Genomic DNA, 21,864 nt, shown 5'->3' with positions numbered 1-21,864 from the left:
CCAGGACCCTGGCACAAAAACCCCATCGTCGCCTCCACGATCCTCCACAGCATCCACCAGCGTTCAGCTCTCCATACCCCAGACGCTGGAGCGGAAACGGAAATATAGTGCAACCCACCCGCACGCCCAAGCCCTTAATGTCCACATCTCCAGATTGCTTAGCCTGGAGATGCTGCCCTATAGGCTAGTAGAGACCGAGGCCTTTCGCAACCTCATGGCGGCGGCCGCCCCTCGGTATTCGGTCCCCAGCCGCCACTACTTTTCCCGATGTGCCGTCCCAGCCCTGCACCAGCACGTGTCAGACAACATCATCCATGCCCTGACCTACGCCGTTTCTGACAAGGTCCACCTGACCACGGACACGTGGACGAGTGCTGCCGGGCAGGGCCACTATATATCGCTGACGGCACAATGGGTTAACTTGGTGGAGGCTGGGACCGAGTCTGACCCTGCGGCTGGTCATATACTGCCGACGCCGAGGATTGCGGGGCCTACCTCGGTCCAGGTCTTTCAGGCATACTATGCCTCCTCCTCCTCCCACCCCTCCTCCACCTCCTCCTCCGAACTACCATCCGTGGGCATGGCGCCATCAGTCGCTAGCTCTAGGCACAGCAGCAGTGCCGTCGCTAAGCGACAGCAGGCGGTGCTCAAACTGCTGAGCCTAGGCGATAAAAGGCACACCGCCCAAGAACTATTACAGGGCATCACGGCGCAGACTGATCTGTGGCTGGCACCGCTGAACCTGAAGCCAGGCATGGTTGTGTGTGACAACGGCCGTAACCTGGTGGCGGCTCTGCAACTCAGCAGACTGACACATGTGCCATGCCTGGCCCATGTGTTAAATCTGATAGTTCAGCGTTTCCTCAAGACATACCCCAATCTGTCTGATTTGCTCACGAAGGTGCGCCACATCTGTGCGCATTTCAGGAAGTCCAGCACAGATGCTGCCACTCTCAGGGCAGCGCAGCGCCGCCTCCAACTACCCGCTCACCGACTGTTGTGCGACGTGCCCACGAGGTGGAATTCAACATTAACCATGTTATCCAGAGTTTACCAGCAGCGCAGAGCGATTGTAGACTGCCAGATGTCAACTTCCACCAGAACTGGTAGTCAAGTCAGTCAGCTTCCTCAAGTCTACAATGAGGAGTGGACGTGGATGTCTGATATCTGCCAGGTGCTGAGTAACTTCGAGGAGTCAACACAGATGGTCAGTGGCGATGTCGCCATCATCAGCCTCACCATCCCGCTGCTTGGCCTGTTGAAAAACTCTCTGATCAGCATGAAGTCGGAAGCTTTGCGCTCGTCACAAGAGACGGGGAAGAAGATTCCCTTGTTGATAGCCAAAGCACCCTTAGGTCTGTTTCTCAGCGCATATCGGAGGAGGTGGAGGTGGAGGAGGATGAGGAGGAAGAGGAGGAGAATGTTGGCGAGACACAAGAGGGGACCATTGTTCAGTCCTTCACTGTTCAGCGTGTATGGGCAGAAGAAGAGGAGTTGGAGGAGTTGGAGGAGGAGGAAATGGACAGTCAGGCCAGTGAGGGGAGTGAATTCTTACGCGTTGGTACTCTGGCGCATATGGCAGATTTCATGCTAGGCTGCCTATCCCGTGTCCCTCGCATTCAAAGAATTTATTCCAGCACCGATTACTGGGTATTCACTCTCCTGGACCCACGGTACAAGCAAAATATTTCCACTCTCATCCCTGGAGAGGAAAGGAGTGTGAGAATGCATGAATACCAGCAGGCCCTGGTGCACAAGCTGAAACAGTATTTCCCTTCTGACAGCGCTAGCGGCAGAGTGCGTAGTTCTGCGGGACAAGTAGCGAGGGAGAGTAGGCGAGCAGGCAGCTTGTCCAGCACTGGCAAGGGTACGCTTTACAAGGCTTTTGCCAACTTTATGTCACCCCAGCAAGACACTGTCACCTGTCCCCAGTCTCGGCAGAGTAGGGCTGATCTTTACAGAAAGATGGTGAGGGAGTACGTAGCTGACCATACCATCGTCCTAAATTATCACACAGCTCCCTACAACTACTGGGTTTCAAAGCTGGAATGTGGCACGAACTGGCACTGTACGCCTTGGAGGTTCTTGCCTGCCCTGCCGCTAGCGTGTTGTCCGAGCGGGTTTTCAGTGCAGCTGGTGGCATCATCACCGATAAGCGTACACGCCTGTCGACTGACAGCGCTGACAGGCTGACGCTTATTAAGATGAATAAAGCCTGGATTTCTCATAATTTCCAATCTCCACCAGGTGAAGGAAGCTCAACCTGAATAATTTATGCACTCCTCCTCCTCCTCATTTTCCTCCTTCTCCTCCTCTTTGTACACTAAAGCAGAGGAAACTGGCTATTTTTTGACAGGGCCCACTGGCTCTAGCTATAGTACTTTATGCATTTAATTTTTCTGGAGGGCCACCTACCCGGTCCTCTGTTTTAAACAATTTTTGGGAGTGCCACATACAGGCACTCAATCTATTCAATTTTTCTGGAGGGCAACCTACCTGCTCCTCTGGTTTGAAAACTTTTTTGGACTGCCACATACAGGCACTCAATCTATTTCATTTTTCTGGAGGGCCACCTACCTGCTCCTCTGGTTTGAAAATTTTTTTGGACTGCCACATACAGGCACTCAATCTATTTCATTTTTCTGGAGGGCCACCTACCTGCTCCTCTGGTTTGAAAACTTTTTTGGACTGCCACATACAGGCAATACCAAATTAAATTGTCTCCATAGCAGCCTCCACACGTTGTCTCCATTGCTACCTCCAAAAGTCGTCCATATAGCTGCCTCCATACATCGTCCCCTTATCAAACGAGGTGTGTCAGGCAGAAATTTGGGTTGTTTTCATGGATTCCACATCAAAGTTGTTAACTTTGTCGCCACCCTGTTGTGTTATCCACAAAATATACTGGCAAACTTTTACCATTTACGGATATTATTTCAGCGCTTCTTGCGCATCTGTTTACATTCCCCTCACCCGCCATATCCCAAACTTATAAGAACGCTACTACACTTAACTTGGTGCAGGCTGGGACCGAGTCTGACCCTGGGGCTGGTCATATACTGCCGACGCAGAGAATTGCGGGGCCTACCTCGGTCCAGGTCTCAAAGGCCTAGTATACCTCCTCCTCCTCCCACCCCTCCTCCACCTCCTCCTCCGAATTACCATCCGTGGCCATGGCGCCATCAGTCGGTAGCTCTAGGCACAGCAGCAGTGCCGTCGCTAAGCGACAGCAGGCGGTGCTCAAACTGCTGAGCCTAGGCGATAAAAGGCACACCGCCCAAGAGCTATTACAGGGCATTCCACATCAAACTTGTTAACTTTGTCGCCACCCTGCTGTGTAATCCACAAAATATACTGGCAAACTTTTATCATTTACCGATATTATTTCAGCGCTTCTTGCGCATCTGTTTACATTCCCCTCACCCGCCATATCCCAAACTTATAAGAACGCTACTACACTTGATCTTATACAAAAGGTTCTTAGAAGTGCTGTTTGGGGAGTAGCCTAGAGACAGGGGCTTGGATTGGCGAAAGCTCACCTGGCAGCGGAGCGCCAGCTCCATGCCAAGATCCAACTAACATAGTTTTAACTGCAGCACCTTTAATCTACTACTAGTTCACTGCCTCCATACATGGTCCCCTTATCAAACGAGCTGTGTCAGGCAGAATTTTTGGTTGTTTTCATGGCTTCCATGTTAACTTTGTCGCCACCCTGCTGTGTAATCCACAAAATATACTGGCAAACTTTTATCATGTACCGATATTATTTGAGCGCTTCTTGCTCACCTCCTTTGGTTCCTCTCTGCCACCCATTGGTTTGAAGCCTGAGTCCATTTAGGGTATGTCGCCATGCCACTCTCTAGCCTGCCGCTGCTGCCGCAGCCTCTGCATGCCGTCCCCTATAGTGTCAGGGTCAATTATTGGATGTTTTAGATGCTATCTAGCTTCATTCTGTCACTCTGTCATGGCCATGCTGTTGCCCATAATTTTGGCATAATGGTGCATTTAAGCAGTCTCAGAGGCAGATGACACAGGGGAAGGAGCAGTGGTGTGCCCGGCCGGAGGTGGACGGCCTTGGTGCCATTGAGTGGGGTGTTTAGCATTCATATGCCTGCGCATACTGGTGGAAGTTAAGCTGGTAGTGGTTGAACCCCTGCTGATCCTGGTTTGGCACAGGTCACACACCACAGTCTGTCAGTCATCCGGTGTTTCTTTAAAGAACCTCCAGACTTCTGAAAATCTAGCCCTCGCCACGGGAGCTTGACTATGTGAAACATTTGGCGCTGATGCACCAGCTCTGGCCCTGCCTCTTCGTCTGGCCCCACCACTGCCTCTTCCAACCTGTTCTGCTATAGGACTCGCCTCCGTCTCAGAAGCACTGTGTTCACCCGGCCTATCAACCCAGCTTGGGTCTGTCACCTCATCATCCTCCGATCCCTCAGTCTGCTCCCCCCTCGGACTTCCTGCCCTGACAACAACTTCACCACTGTCTGACAACCATGTCTCCTCATCGTCCGACACCTCTTTACACACTTCTTCCACTACGTCAATAATGTCATCATCACCCACAGACTGCGACCAGTGGAAAACCTGGGCATCGGAAAATAGCTCAGCAGCAACCGGACAAGTGGTTTGTGACTGTGGGAAGGGTCCAGAAAACAGTTCCTCAGAGTATGCCGGTTCAAATGCCAAATTTTGCTGGGAGGGGGCAGACTGGGGGGAAGGAGGCTGAGGTGGAGGAGCTGGAGGAGTGCTGATTTCGGTGACATGGGTGGACTGCGTGGAAGACTGACTGGTGGACAAATAGCTAGAAGCATTGTCCGCAATCCACGACATCACCTCTTCGCACTGTTCTGGCCTCAACAGTGCTCTACCACGAGTCCCAGTAACTTGAGACATGATGAACCTAGGGAGTGTAGCTCTGCAGCGTTCCCCTGCTCCCTCATCAGCAGGTGGTGTCTCACCCCGCCCAGGACCACGGCCTCTGACCCCTGCAGTAGTTGGACGCCCACGTCCTTGTCCTCTACCCCTAGCCCTCGGGTTAAACAATTTCCAAATTAAAGTGTAAACTTAAATTTTTTTTTTTGTTTTTTTTTTATTAAACAAAACGATGCTATCCTATTGCTATGGCTAGTTTCTAACCTACACTGACAGAACACAACTGGATTTTGTGCTGTGCCTGATGACTTTGAGTTATAAAAAGAAATAAACGTGAAAAAAAATAAATCAGCAGACTGTGCCTAATTCAAATGAAACCCCTAATAAATTGTCCCACTTCGGTGTTTGAGGTGGATATGTGTGTCACTAAGAGCTAAACACAACGGTCGCAAGTCTCCCTGCAAATTCCTCACAATATGGTACTAGCTGCACTACTAATGGCAGCAAGCCCAGCCACAAGCAAACCAAAAAAAAGGAAAATATAACGCTATTGTAGCCCTAAGAAGGGCTGTTGGGTTCTTGTAGAATCACTCCTGCCTAACACTAATCTAACACCTTAACGCTTTCCCTGACCAGCAGCAGCTCTCTCCCTAGCGGCATCCAGACAGAGAATGATCCGAGCAGCGCGGGCAGGGGCTAGTCTATTCCAGGGTCACCTGATCAGGCCAGCCAACCACTGCTATCGACGTGTAAGGGTACCACGTCATGCTGGGTGGAGTGCCATTTTCTCGAGCGGGCGAAGTATTCGTCCGAGCAACGAGCAGTTTCGAGTACACTAATGCTCGAACGAGCATCAAGCTCGGACGAGTATGTTCGCTCATCTCTAATTAACATCAAACTTTAGCAGGGTAAGTTTGTAATAGGGTCACTTACAGCATAATTACCCTGGTAAAGTTTCCCTGTTGTTGCCAGGATCTTTCCCTGTGACATCCCATGTCCTGCTGACTTCTGGCCGATGGAGGGGGCCACGGATTACTGTTTGTGGATGTTCTTGGAACACCCCTTCAACCTCTGATATGGGAGTGGAAGTTGACATGTCTTCATGAATGCTTGTTACACCTCTTTCAGGCCACATTCACATGATGGGTGAATGCATTGGGAACAAGCAATCAAAACACACTGGGGTAAATATTCCGGCGATTTCCGATTTGCGCCGCATTTAAAAGGGGATTGTGTTGGACCGTCGGACGATCTGACGGATTCAGACAAACCATGGGATTTAACTTAAAAATTGTGTCGCAAGCCATGCACTTACTTACACCGGGAGGAAGATGGTGAACTCCGGTGGACCTGATCGGGGAAGCGACACATTCAGCAAATCGGGCGCAAAATTTTCTTGAATTGCGACACAGTGCATTGTTGTCGGACAATGCACTTTCGATATCTCCCCCGGACTGGGTAAGTAAAAGTGCCCCATCGTGTGAACATGCCCTTACTATGTTCACACTCAGTAAATGGGTTGTTTTGAAATTCAATGACAGCATGTGATGGGTAAAGGCTACAGATTGGGACCAGCCACCATGTATTTTGTATGTAAACAATGCAAAATACATGGGGAAGATTTATGCATTCAGACAGGATGCTGGCGTATGATTGTGGCCACTTCCCCTTTTTCTGCTAGATACATCAAGAGGCTTAGGCCGCCGGGAAAAACTATGCAATGCCCAACCTGGTGTTGTTTTGCATAAAAAAACAGCGAACGAAAGTTGAGAAAATGGCGTAGAAGCAGTGATAAATCTTCCCCATGGTCCTTGTTCTCGATCGCAAGTAAAATGCATTTGCAATCATGCCGAGTTAATGCAAAGCACTGTGTGTAAGTGATGCACACGAACCGCAGTCAGTACAAGTCAGTTCAAATTGATGGACGTTTTAAGATCCGCTAGACGTCTGTTTTAGTTAGAGGGTGCATCCACATGTTCAGTTTTTCAGATGCAGTTTTTGGAGCCAAAAGCAGGTGTGGATAATGGGTTGAGACAAGTAATTGATACATGATGCTACTCCGTCTACTTTTACTCCATTCCTGGTTTTGGCATCAAAAACTGCATCTGAAAAATTGAATGTGTGGTCGCACCCCAGGGTGCAGCCACACATTGCAGTTAAAACTGCATCAAAATCAGTTTTGAGGTGGTTTTATGTGCAGTTTCTTATTTTAACAGGTGAAAGTCATGAGTTAGACAGGTGAATCACATTTGTTTTCAACAATTTTCAACTTCAAAATCAAATGTACCCGTTCAGTTCATGTCTTCACCTGTTAAACAGGTGAAAACAAAAACAAACCAGCCAAATGCAGGGTAAACATGCAATAAAGCTTGCATTTTCAGAGCATTTCAAAATGCACCAAGAACTGACTAAGAACGCACCGCGTCACTAACGTGACAGAACGAAATAGGGGAGATCCAAATGCAGATGTTAACTAGGCTTAAGCTGTCAAGCTCAAGTGATACGATATAGAATTTAGAACACATTTAGAATTTTACACATTCTGCACTAATTGTGAGGTCATGATGTGGTGTCTGTGATGTCAAGCACCCTGTGATGCCACACTAACTGACACTGCTTTGGCATCATCAAGTCATTAGCAGGACTTTTATACCTGTGCTGTATCTACAGTGATGGTTCAGGATTATGGTGGTCATGATGTCATGGTCCCTCTCTGCCCTCTGCTATGTTGAATCATGTAGCACCCCCCACCAGGTAAGGTTTAAAAGTTGGACATTCCTCCTGGATACTATCTCCTCCTGTACCATCCTGTACCTGTACCGGTATCTGTACCATCTTGTCTTGACCCAGGCATTTTTCACAAATCATGAGCTCCTCTTTTAAAAGACATCTACCATCAGAATCAGGAATTGTAAACCAAGCACACTGACATACTGGTGTGTGCCCCCTCTGGTAGGATCCACTCTAAGCTTGCCCTTGTTTTCAAGAATAAAAGGCTTTAAGTATTATAAAAATGAACCTGAGGGGTGCCATGCTTCATTAAATCCTATGGAGCCTGAAGCCCCTAAGGCTCATTGCACACTCATAAAATTCTTTTTTTAAGAAGCTTAAAGAAGAGCAGATCCTGCCACAGGGGGGACACACCGGTGTGTCGGTTTGCTTGGTTTACAATTCTTTATAATGGTGCCGTTATTCCAATCATGTTTGTCGTTCCATCCCACATTGCAACAAGGTTTTTGATGCAAAAGATCCCATCCTGCAGTGATGTTGGTAAACCAGCAGTGGGTTCTGACCATAACCCAACATGTCTGTGGTGCTGGGTTTGCTTTTTGCCCAATATAATGAAAAAAAGTTTCCACTGCAAATGGAAGCTATGGAAACTTGATGACCACAAGAGTGCACCTGCGACGGTTAGGTGGTATGTAGGCAGAAAATGGTTTATAGAGAACATTTCCACCTCCTCGAGTAGATACAAGACGAATATGGGTGAAAATAAAATTCTCAAGCTTAATGTCAGTCTTCCCATTTCTCTCCAGGTTTTTCTTCTTTTATCTCTGGGCCTCTAATCTCTCATGTGTGCATTTTCTTATCTCTCTATGACCAAGCTCACTGTTGGTTCAACCCCCTAAGTCTTCAGGCTCCTTCTATGTTGTCCCATATACGATCAGTAACTGATCAAAGGTTGCCGTAAGTATGGAAACCTTTATAATCATATAGCGAAAAGTTATCATGTAAGACTGAGGATGCCACCTGGTGGATGAAACCATCGAGCTAACATCAGTAATAAGAGAATATTATAAGGAACGTTTATAAATTACACCAGCACTATTATAGTTTATTGATAGACAGGGGCGTAACTTGAGGGGGTGCAGAGGTTGCGATCACAACTGGAGGCTTAGGGGCCCATAAGGTGTCACTTTCCCATATGAGAAGACTATTACTATAAAACATACATTATAGTCGTGGGCCTGGCACAGACTTTGCACTTGGGCCCTTCAGCTTCAAGTTGCACTACTGTTGATGAATACAAGCTACTTTACATTGGCAGACTATATTCTAGCTCTCTGCAATTTTCAGGAAGAGGAAAAGCAAAACGTGGATAAAATAAAGTATATAAGAGATACCAGAGTCAGTGGCACGTAGGTTTAGGCTCATGTATCTGACCCACAGAACAACAACATTGAGCCCTTTTTACATACAGCTAAAACCATAAATCATGCTGTATGAAATGACACATATACATGCCTCACCACTATCTGACATGAACAAACTTTTTCTCGTTTTAGGTCAGTTAGGATTAATTATTTATACTTGCCAAATGCCAGAATGATGAGAGAATTTTAATTTCGTCAGACCACAGGACGTCTCCAAAAATTAAGGTCTTTGTTCCTGTGTGGTTTAACAAACATTAATCTGTTTTTTTATATGCTTCTTTTGGAGAAATGTGCTTTCAGCCCATGTCGATACAGAACTAGTTTAACTGCGGATAATGACACACTCTTACCAGCTTCAGCCACTTCACAAGGTCTTTTGCTTTTGTTCTTGGGTTGATATGCACATCTCTGGGGCACAGAACTCGGACATCCCCATCATATTTGTACTTGCATATAATTTTTTGTACAGATAAATAAGGGACCTTAGGTGTCTGGAAATTGCACCCAAGGATTAAACAGGACTTGTGCAAGTCCACAATTCTGTTCCTGATATATTGGCTGATTTGTTTAGATTTAGATTTCACTATGATGTTACACATTGGGACAGATTTATCAAGCTGTCTGAAAGTCAGAATATATAGCCCCAGTATGTTTCGGGTGTACCCTCAAATACATACACAAGTATGTATCGAGGGCGTGGCCGTTGGACAACCCGGCGGATTCGGAAAAAAACCCGGAATTTAAAAAAGATTTTGTGTCGTAAGATCAGCACAGGATTGGCATATGGTGGCGCACTGGAGAAGAGGAGGGAAGAGCGCTGCTCACCCCTCCCCTCTCCATAGAAAACAGCACCACACGCCCACACACTCGGGTAGAGTATGCTCTATCTTTTCCTTGTGTACGGTGAGGAACGGTGCAACCACCAACAAGCCGCCATTGCCTTCTATGGGGGATGTATTTCAGGCCGATATAGCCCCCCCCCCCCCAGACGGTTGTGTAAATTAGGTCTTACTGAAACCTAGCTGTTCTGCAGAGATTGTGTCGAGTAGAAGTTTGAAGGGGACTGAGATTGAGGCCAAAGACTGTCATTTCACATAGTCCAAACAAGTGGAACATTGCAATTCTAATTTGATAACCACGGAGGTTGATGATGACCTTATTTCACAGATAATAGATAATACTGTCTTAAATCAACCTTCTGTTATCTCTCCTGTTATGTCTTGTATTCTCCATAAGGTAACAATTCTGGAGAGGTTCTGTTTGATCTTCCTGTAATTGTAGAATAGGACTAGGTAACACCCGTAAATTAGCATTCCTCCTGTGACCCTCCACACTCCGACAATGTCAGGACTAATTGGAGAGTGACAGCCTGTGTGTAGACCTCCTCATTGACAAGGGAAATGGTACCGGCTAACTTTACATTGCACATTGGGATATATAAACTAAGAAGTAAACTTACATTCATCACATTTTCCAAACATTGTTCCAAATTTTTTTTTACGACTAACGGCCATGGTTGAACTGTGAATCAAAGACCGTGCTATGTCTTGCTTTAGGGACCGTCCAAAGTACCGAGGCTCCGAGCATCACAGTGACATATAATACAAGGAGACCCTACTTCCCTGCTGTTCAGCACTGCAGTTTTGTGGGCATGTAGGGACACTGCTCATCATATATTGATATTAGTTCTGTTCCCTGTATTAAACACTTCAAAAAAGCATAAGACTAGTTCTACTTTATGGGCTCATGTCCACAAATACAGGCAATTATGGCACATGGCTACAGCCATTGCACTCCTTTTAATGGATCAGCGCCCACATTATTTTACTGATCCGTTTTATCAACCTGTTAAAATGTATAGCATGTCCTAGTCACAACCATGTTTCTAAGGAGCACTCATGTATGACCCTTATTTATCAATATTACTAAGTTTCCGTTTTCTAAAAAGCTGTGTGAAAATGAAAGCTGAGCTCTAATTGGTTGCCATGACCACATGCTTTCGGACACTTTTGGTAAATCTCCCCCTATTATAGCCTATAGCAGTGATGGTGAACCTTTTAGCGGCCGAGTGCCCAAACTGCAACCCAAAACCCCCCTTAATTATCGCGAGGTGCCATCCAAAAGTTAAAGCAATAACTTGTTGCTCCCTGTTCAACAATTTTCAATCATATTGGCCTCCTGAAGACAGCAACACAGTAGAAAGATGGAAAATTTTCATCATTGTAGCTTCTTTCCAGTGTCCCTCTGTACAGAGAGAATTGTGGGGCGAGCAGGAGGTCCTCCAAAGATAATTAGGCCCTGTCTACTCATTCTCCCTCTTCCTACAGTCCCAAGTAGCGAAGCAAGTATCAAAATATGACTGAAAGCAGCATCTTTTAAGTTGCTTGGAACTGCAGGAAGATTCTTTGAGTCTTGTCTGATGTGCTGGGGCGATGGCCCGGGTGCCCACATAAAGGGCTCCGAGTGCCGCCTCTGGCACCCGTGCCATAGATCCGTCACGACTTGCCTATAGAGTATCAGTAAAAACTGATACCACATGGATGTAACTTGGTCATGAGAAAATTGAAGAGAAGTCACCAGCTTTTTACATCCAAAATTGGCTTGGTTGTAGTCATCTGTCTTACGTTTAGGCAGTTTTATCTTATCTTCCCCATTATTCTGAATCTATGAGGGAATTGTTGTATTATGGAGAATGAAACGCCAGTAATCCGTAGTCCCGTGCTCTGTTATGTGCGATCCGTCAGTCATTGGAAATAATAGAAGATTTGGGGAACAATAGGACATGCTCTGAGTTTTTGGGCAGGGGCAGTCGGCTTATACATGGGGCCATTGGCAACAATGGCCTTATGCATCAGCCCATAGGACTGGGGACGTGTGCTAGCCATAGGAACAATAGCTAGTACACATCCAAAATAAACAGCCATGTGATGGTAGTCTAATGAGGGCATATTTATTAATCGATGCACAATTTATGCACTGGAGGAGATTTATCAGAAGTGTCTGAGGTAAAACTGGTCTAGTTGCCCATGGAGACCAATCAGAGCTCAGCTTTCATTTTATAAACAGCTGTGGGAAAATGAAAGCTGAGCTCTGATTAGTTGCCATGGGAAACTAGAACAGTTCTGCTCTCAGACACTTCTGATAAATCTCCCCAAAGTAACGTTATAGCTGAAGGTGAAAAAGCAAGAAGACAAAGACACGCAGGGAGTTGTAGTTCCATTAATTCTAATATGTCACCTCATGTTCAGCAGAATGAGACACAACCCTATCATTAGGCCTTCTGGAGACTTCTCTGTTTACACAACCATAACTGGTATTTTGTTTTGTTTTACTACATTTGCTCATAAACAGAACTAAACATGTACACGCTGTTATTATACAAGGCCTGTCCGCAGTCACAGGTAACCATTCATGAATCACCGCGCATTTACTGTCCATTATTCAGCTAATTACAAGGAACGGCAGTGACCTAACAAATAAGCAGTCTCCTTATATAACAAAAGGGACAGCATGGTTGCAGCTCCTCCAGGGGGTCAAGTATTTTCTTTCAATAGTGACAAAATCAAGAATTTTTTGGGGGAGAATCTGATGATTTGACTCTTTGGATCTAAAGCCTTTTGTGAGCACAATATTATGGCTTTGTACTACTCATATTGTATATTAATGCAAGGGAAAGACACCATGTGAATATACAGGATATATATGTGTGCACTACAAATTTTGGCTGTTTGCCGGGAGGAACCTGCTAGAAAGTGTAACATTGAAAAGTTTGATGGGGTTTTCCAGCCCCACATGTAGCTAGGTAGAAGGTAAAAGGCTCAGTTTACAAAAGCCTCAGTTTATGGTATAGTAGCAGCTCCTATTCCCTTGAATGGTTACTGAGCTACAGTTCCTCATCACATCATAGCAGAACGAATCTCTGCATTTGGCTCTAAGCACTGTATAGATTATGGGAATTCAAAGGCAACCATAATTCACCGTCTTGCCCCCACTAATCACATATCAATCACATACCCCTTAAAAGCCACCGGTTAAATAACATTGTCTGACCCTGTGTAGTAACATAAAATAGTGAAACTAGATCAGTAGGCTAAGGCTACACTTGTTGCTGCGACATAACATTGCAATATCAGCAATCTACAACACAGCTAATGCTAATGTATATGGTGATGTTGTGTGCCAGCAGTTCCAGTTATCTGACAGAGAGATCCAACCCAGTTGGATTTCTATGTGTCAACATTCACTATCATTAGTTGGGACTGGTACAACAACATTTGTGAGCTTAATACTTCACAGTGCCATCAACTTTAAACCATGTGAAGGAACAATTTATTGAGCAAAAATGCTAGTTATGTATATCTACGGCAGCTATATAAATATGATAGCTACATACATATGACTGGTGTGAATTAACATGGAAACAGAGCCATATACAGTAAATAAATGAGGTATCTTGGGTAGTACCTCCTCTAGGACTGGCCATGGCATCCACATGTCAACACCATTACACAAGTAACATTAGGTTCTTTCATCCGTGACATATGTCATCTAAGGTATTCAGAGGATAGCTCGGTTACCTTGTAACACTGGGGTCCTGAGTTGACTTGTGAAATCTCTGAATGGGCTGCACGCTCTCATACTATAAGTCTACGGTAAGCCAATCCTCATCTTACGAGATTGGTCCTAGTTCAGGAGTATGTAATAGGGAAACTCAATGGTGAGCCTCACAGGTGACAGACACGCATATGAGTGGATATGCTCCATCGGGACTCTTCTTGCATCGTATAGATTTGTATCATATAAGTAATAATTTCTTGTACAAATATTACATCGTAGTAAACGTGTTCCCTACAATGTTAGTCCCCACACCTCTGCCAACAATCCACCTGATGTATCCACCTCCCTTTCTTTAATTCTAGGTGCAGTGAAATATCAGCCTATTTTTGGATCACAGCTTAAATTAAACCTACAAATTGTAATTCTTCTGCTCCTCCCTAAAAATAAATGTGATGCTGAATGCGACAGCGGTAGTGCCAGAGGCAATGTGGTGTCCCGCACGCCGACACATCACTACGCTCTATAGCATCTCTATAACAAATGATTCTTTTAATAAGCCAAAGGCGAATAAACAAGATAAAACCTATAAAAGACAATTTCTTATACACAAAGTATGAAAATAAGGATCTCGTATGGCGCAGATGAAAGTTTTCCAGCACAAAAAAACAAAGCCCCAATGAGAAGATTAAAGCCATTATTAAGTGTTATTCCCAGGAGAACATATTCCTACATTCCAGCAGACGGAGAGCCTTGACATTCACTAACAAGGAAGAAACATTCTTTACATTGCTAGAACTGGATAAGGCTTACCTTGAAGAAGCTCCGAAGAAAGTACATTACACTGAACATTTCTGAAACTTTATAAAATTGTCCCAGACTCCAGATTAAAGGATGCAATTATTCTCGTCCCCCCGCTGGGTCTTAGGTGGCATGCATTCTTGTTGCTATTTTAGACAGTCTTAGCACCAGCGAAGACTGTAAGCTACGCCAGAAGCTTATGCTAAGGAGCTGAATAACAATTAGGGTTTATCTGTGCGCTGCTCAACTGTACGACAGTCCAAACAGGTTTGTTCACAGTCTACGAGCTAGGGGAACGTCTACTAGGCATGCTCCAAGATGTACTATTGTCTCCAATGAATAAAGTGAGAGTGCTTGGCCAGTTCACTGGCAACTATTGAGGCTAGACTGAAATTTACATCTTCTTTCTCACTCCCATCATGAATTGTGCTACTTGGAAACAAAAAAAAAAAGTAGGGGAAGATTACATCATTTACATACTGAATAAGAATCTCTCATACTAAGTCTATTAGCATAGATAAATGCGCTTATTCATGGATCTATAATTTAATATCTGGTGCCGATGATAATTGTAATGGATGTTATATAAAAAGATTTCTCTGTTAAGTTTTTGGCTGTTTTTTTAATATTCTTTTTTCCACATTAGTGTATCTTTGATGTTTTAAAGCTGAATACATGCATTCACCCATAGAAGATGATGTCATGGTGGGCCATTATAATTAGTTTTCATGAGAAATCTGTTGTACAATACTTTGCTTTAAATAGACTCGGGAGGTAAATTTAGGTGAAGGCTAAAAAGAAGGAAAAAGATGTGGAAAATTTTCCAACATGAACTTGTAATTCTTGATTACTTAACATCTTTTTTTTCTAGTATTTATGAGTTTGTATCTTTTCAATACGATTTGCATCATAAATATATACCACCATCCTATGCTGCATTCATCTCACAATGGAGGTTGCTGGTAACTCCTTGATCCTAATGCCCTTATATTGTGGTCCATGACTTTCTACAGTGGTATCCGTCATTCACTCTCTATTGCAGTTTTCTGTCTAACTTTGCAAAATAAAAGAAGATCACACATTTATTTTTAAATTATCTGCACTAGATTTCTGTCGTACTTTGTACTGAATAAAGCTTCATTGGAGCTTGCACATGTATTTATAATAATTCCTTTATTTATAACGTGTACACAGAATACACAGCGCTGCACAGAGCTTGCCAAATCAGTTGCTGTCCCCGATGGGGCTCACAATCGAATCAACCTAGCAGTATGGGAGGAAACCGGAGAACACCCATGCAAACATGGAGAGAACATACAAACTCTTTGCAGATGTTGACCTGGGTGGAACCCCAGCACTGCAAGGCAGAAGTGCTACCCACTCAGCCACCCATAATGTATTTAAGAAGTGTCTGCGCCAGTTTTGTGTGGCGGCGGCACTGTGTCTGACAAAACAGAAAAATGTGTACCTTAAGGGGCATGTTAGTGCTTTGTCAGTGTCTGCATCACATTTAATACTGCGACTCAACAGAATGGTGCACACTTCCCGAGCAGTGAAGGGGGTGCCAGATAATGGAAGACCGTGCTCCAGTATTCAAGATCTGCACATTCCTAAGGCAAATTGCACTTAACACTTAATTTCTAATCAGCCAATCACATGGCGGCAACTCAGTGCATTTAGGCATGTAGAAATGGTCAAGACAATCTCCTGCAGTTCAAACCGAGCATCAGTATGGGGAAGAAAGGTGATTTGAGTGCCTTTGAACGTGGCATGGTTGTTGGTGCCAGAAGGGCTGGTCTGAGTATTTCAGAAACTACTGATCTACTGGGATTTTCACGCACAACCATTTCTAGGGTTTACAGAGAACGGTCCGAAAAAGAAAAAACATCCAGTGAGTGGCAGTTCTGTGGGCGCAAATGCCTTGTTGATGCCAGAGGTCAGAGGAGAATGGGCAGACTGGTTCGAGCTGATAGAAAGGCAACAGTGACTCAAATCGCCACCTGTTACAACCAAGGTAGGCAGAAGAGCATCTCTGAACGCACAGTACGTTGAACTTTGAGGCAGATGGGCTACAGCAGCAGAAGACCACACCGGGTGCCACTCCTTTCAGCTAAGAACAGGAAACTGAGGCTACAATTTGCACAAGCTCATCGAAATTGGACAGTAGAAGATTGGAAAAACGTTGCCTGGTCTGATGAGTCTCGATTTCTGCTGCGACATTCGGATGGTAGGGTCAGAATTTGGCGTCAACGACATGGAAGCATGGATCCATCCTGCCTTGTATCAAGGTTTAGGCTGGTGGTGGTGGTGTCATGGTGTGGGGAATATTTTCTTGGCACTCTTTGGGCCCCTTGGTACCAATTGAGCATCGTTGCAACGCCACAGCCTACCTGAGTATTGTTGCTGACCATGTCCATCCCTTTATGACCACAATGTACACAACATCTGATGGCTACTTTCAGCAGGATAATGCGCCATGTCATAAAGCTGGAATCATCTCAGACTGGTTTCTTGAACATGACAATGAGGTCACTGTACTCAAATGGCCTCCACAGTCACCAGATCTCAATCCAATAGAGCATCTTTGGGATGTGAGGAACGGGAGATTCGCATCATGGATGTGCAGCCGACAAATCTGCGGCAACTGTGTGATGCCATCATGTCAATATGGACCAAAATCTCTGAGGAGCTTCCAGCACCTTGTTGAATCTATGCCACGAAGAATTGAGGCAGTTCTGAAGGCAAAAGGAGGTCCAACCCATTACTAGCATGGTGTACCTAATAAAGTGGCCGGTGAGTGTATGTGTGTATGTATTTATGTCTGCTAAAGGAATCTGCACCATCGAATTTACAATCACAGTCGCTCTCTCTCACTAAGGGGCTAGCTTTTGAGCCAAAATTTTCACCCCATGCTTTCCAAAATACAGTTATCACCATATACAGAAGCCATTATCTGCTGCTGCTGCTGCGGCAGTTGGAAGCGGAGACGGGATTGGTTGCTGTTCTGCCACAGGTCATTAATATGAGCTCTGAGCTTTTATTGGTTACTGTAGGCCAGTATGCCTGATGGCGAACCTTTTAGGAAGGTTCCGCTCTGAGAACACCAATACAGGAGAAAGAAAGAGAAATTTTGATTATTAATGTAGTTTCCCTGTAAAGTCCCCTTAAAAGGATGAATCACAGGTGCGGAAAAAGGGGTTACAATGATAATCAAGCTCTGTCCACACCTCCTTGATTTAGGTGTTGAGTCCTGAATGGTGACCTCTGTGTTGGGTGATGGCCTGAGTGCCCAAAGAGAGGGCTCCGAGTGCCACCTCTGGCACCCATGCCATAGGTTCGCCACTACTGCTGTAGGCAATGAGTAGAAGACACTTATGTGTGAGGTAAGATGGATAGAGACAGAAAGACACGCAGGGAGAGTTAGTGACAGAGACAAGCAAGGAGATTGAGTGACAGACAGGGAGAGTGAGTTACAGAGAGACATACAGGGAGAGTGAATGACAAAGAGACAGACAGGGATAGTGAGTGAGAGACAGACAAGAGGAGTAAGTGAGTGAGAGACAGAGACAGGCCAGGATAGTAAGTGAGTGACAGACAGGGAGATATATATATATATATATATATATATATAATTTTTTGTTAACCAATTCTATTTTGCTATGCCAACTCAGCTCTTAGCACTAACTACTTCTCTAGGTTTTTCACAACTCTGCGATTCCCCCAGAGGAAAACATACTCAATTTGGTCTTCTCCCGATCATCTTCAATATCTAATTTCTTCCTTTCCACTTTCAGACCATAACCTCCTTTCTTTTACTTTCAATTATTCTTCACCTTCTCTGAATCCCATCACTAATCGCTCATACAAGAACCCACGTGCAATAGATACTCACCAACTCACAGAAAACTAAACTTGCAGTCTGCACTGTCCCCCGTCTCCTCTTTCACCTGTCCAAACCTGGCTACTAACCACTATAATCATACTGTCAGAAGCGTGCTAGATGAGATGTCACCACTCACTTTCCGAAATTTTCCACACAGACCCAGGCAACCTTGGCACACCGAACAAACATCTGCAGACTTTGTACACTTCAAATTTATGCTAAAAACCTCTAACTCTGCCCTTCACCTCGCTAAACAGGTTTACTTTACTAATCTAATATCCTCTCTCTCTAACAACCCCAAAAGGCTCTTTTATACTCTTCACTCCTTACTAACACCAAGGTGCAACCACCTGTCACAGACCTTGGGGCTGAAGATCTGGTCACCTACTTTAAGGATAAAATTGATTACATTTGTCAGGAAATAATTGCTCAATACAATCACCCCACTAATCCCCTTCCCTCTGGTACCTTATCTTGTTCACTCTCTTCCTTTGAGCCAGTCACAGAGGAAGAAGTGTCCAGGCTCCTTTCCTCTGCTCGCCCCACTACCTGCATCAGTGACCCCATCCCCTCACATCTCGTACAGTCGCTCTCTCTCCAGCAGTCGCTTCTCACCTCACTAACCTCTCTCTTCTGGTGTCGTCCCCTCTTCTTTCATGCTGTTGTTACCACTTTACTAAATAAACCTTCACTGGACCCATCCAGTGCTGCTAACTGCCAACCAGTCTGTAACCTTCCTTTCATCTCCAAACTATTCTCAACTAACCCGCTATCTCTCAGCTAACTCCCTCCTTGACCTCCTGCAATCTGGTTTCCACTATATGCACTCTACTGAAACTGCTCTTCTAAAGTCTCCAATGATCTCCTTATTGCTAAATCCAAAGGTGACTATTCTCTCCTCATTCTCCTGGATCTATAGGCAGCGTTCGATACTGTGGACCACCAGCTCCTCCTCAGGAGGCTTCGCTCCATTGGCCTAGAGCACAATACTCTCTTGGTTTTCTTCCTACCTCTCTGACAGCACTTTCAGTGTCTCCTTTTCTGGATCTTTCTCTTCTCATCTTCCTCTCAGTGTCGAGGTTCCTCAGGGCTCAGTCCTAGGTCCTCTTCTCTTCTCCCTCTATACTGCCACAATTGGACAAACCATCAGCAGATTTGGTTTCCAGTATCATCTCTATGCTGATGACACCCAGCTATATACTTCTACACGAAACATCACCCCTGCCTTAATCCAGAACACTTGTGAATGTCTCTCTGCTGTCTCTAACATAATGGGGAAGATTTACTTACCCGGTCCAGTCGCGATCCAGCGGCGCCTTCTTAGAGGAGGATTTGGGTTCTGCCTGGATTCACTAAGGTAGTCCACCAGGTGTCGCTGCTGCGCTGAAGTCCGTCGGAGTTCACTGAAGTTCACGATCCAATTCCTGGTGCAGGTAAGTGCGTGTCGAGCAACACATTTTTTAAAAAAATACGGCGGTTTTTCCGAATCAGTCGTGTTTTCCGATGGCCAATGCCCCAATTTCCGTTGCGTGCATGCCGGCGCCGATGCGCCACAATCCAACCGCGTGCACCAAAAACCCAGGGCAATTCGGCGCAAATCGAAAAAATTTGGGTAACCCGACGAAAATGTGCGATTCCGGCCCTTAGTAAATGACCCCCAATGTCCTCTCTCTTCTTGAAACGTAATCTTTCTAAGACTGAACTTCTCGTCTTTCCACCAACTACTAACCGACCTAACCCTAGGCTCTCCATCTCGGTCTGGGGGATCACTACAGCACAGGCCCGCTGTCTTGGGGTTGTACTGGACTCTGACCTTTCCTTTTACCATATATTCCATCTATTCCTCACTCTTGCTGCATGCATCTGAGAAACATCTCCAGAATCCAACCATTTCTGACAATTGAAACTTCTAAAATTATAATTGTTGTGCTTATTCACCCTCGACTAGACTACTCTTACTCCCTACTAATAGATCTTCCACTCACTAAAATCTCTCCTCTGCAATCTAGAGGAGCAGCCGGGCTCGACTTTCATACCAAACACTACACGGATGCCTCCAGTTTGTGCCAATCACTGCACTGGTTACCTGTCTCCTTCCGTATTCACTTTAAAATAATAACCCTCATCCACAAAGCTCTGAATAATGCTGCGCCTACCTCTCTCTCCTCTTTGATCTGCCAGTGATATTAAATTAATCTCCACCTTAATTTGAACCTCTCATGGGCATCTCCAGGACTTCTCCCGAGCTGTACCAATTCTCTGGAATGCCCTTCCCCGGACTCTCAGACTAATACCGAAGCCCCAAAGTTTCAAACTTGCTCTTAAAACCCATCTCTTCAGGCAAGCCTATCCCACTCGCTAACTGAATGAAATGTCACCTCTCCTTTTACTAATCCACCCTATGTCCTTTCTCCTATCTGTTATCAGGCAAACACCAGATACTGTATATAGCAAGCTCCAGGCTTCTCTGCAGTCACTTTAACCTTGGACTCTGTAAATAAGATGGCGGCTGATGGCTGGTTCAAGCAGTAGAATTTTTATTTATTAAATTATTTTATATTGTTCCCCATAAAGAATGGCTGTACCATTATACAAGCTCTTATACCTCTTGTGTCAACCCCTTCATCTTCATAGACTGTAAGCTATTGTGTCACCCCCCTCATCCTCATAGACTATAAGCTCTTGTGAGCAGGACCCTCACTCCTATTGTTCCATATGACTGTTTGCACTCTATAATGTAATATTATATGTGTATATGTTCCCCTATGATTTGGAAAGCGCTGCGGAATTTGATTGGGCTATATATATATATATATATATATATATATATATATATATATATATATACACAAATATAAATATATAAGGTGAATATAGAACAGACAAAAAAGACAGAATAACAAAAACAAAATTGATACATTCTCAGCCGACAACCCTGTGTGAATAAGCTCTTATTCTCAGTTCAGAATTATTTACAAATGTGCATGTTTATCAAAAAAGTTTCTAGTTACTAATAAGTTGCCATTGATTTTAAGAGAACAGCTGTAGCATCTGTACACTGGTACCTTTCCTAGTATCCAGGCTATCTTTTTGCCTTGTGACTTTATACTGCATTTGTCCTCCTGGTTCTGACCCAGTTCTGGAGACTAATCCTGTCTGTTTTTACTGTCTTGTCTTTGTCCGTGATTTGCATTTTTAAAAGTTAAGAGAAGTTGTCCCCAACTACTATGGGTTGTTAAGGAAATCAGGTAGGGGCAGTTTAACAATAGCCCACTGTCTATGTCTGTGTCACCTGTCCCTATCTACACCACATCCTGGTGCTTTAAAGCACCAGGATGTAATATACCATTGTGAGATTGCAATGACTCATAGAAGCCTCACCTGTGTGATCACAGCTGGAATCAGCAAGTCCACAAATTTAGCTGCTTTGGCAGGAGCCCGGCTCTCAGTATACACCGGGCTCCTGCCAAAGCAGCCACAATTTGTGGACTTGCTGATTCCAGCTGTTTAACCCCTTAGACTCTGTGGTCTTTACTGACTGCAGTGTCTACTCATTGCATGGATAGTCTCCATGACACAATTGATGCATTGCCA

The 21,864-nt window shown here is 44.8% G+C and overlaps 1 protein-coding gene across 2 annotated transcripts in view; it reads right to left on the bottom strand.

Moving 5' to 3' along the window:
• Positions 1 to 14,615, bottom strand: part of ARHGEF4 (Rho guanine nucleotide exchange factor 4) — a 119,770-nt gene extending 105,155 nt beyond the window's left edge. For both annotated transcript variants that reach the window (XM_072143300.1, XM_072143302.1), the window contains exon 1: positions 14,400 to 14,615. In XM_072143300.1, coding sequence (XP_071999401.1) covers positions 14,400 to 14,438 — 39 coding nt within the window. In that variant the 5' untranslated portion in view covers positions 14,439 to 14,615. The remainder of the gene's footprint in view (positions 1 to 14,399) is intronic.
• Between the last annotated feature and the right edge of the window lie 7,249 nt (positions 14,616 to 21,864).

This window comes from Engystomops pustulosus, chromosome 3, assembly GCF_040894005.1.
Source record: "Engystomops pustulosus chromosome 3, aEngPut4.maternal, whole genome shotgun sequence".
NCBI classification, from domain to species: Eukaryota; Metazoa; Chordata; class Amphibia; order Anura; family Leptodactylidae; genus Engystomops; species Engystomops pustulosus.
Note: the sequence above shows the minus strand (reverse complement) of the source record. Positions and strands in the feature narration are given on the sequence as shown.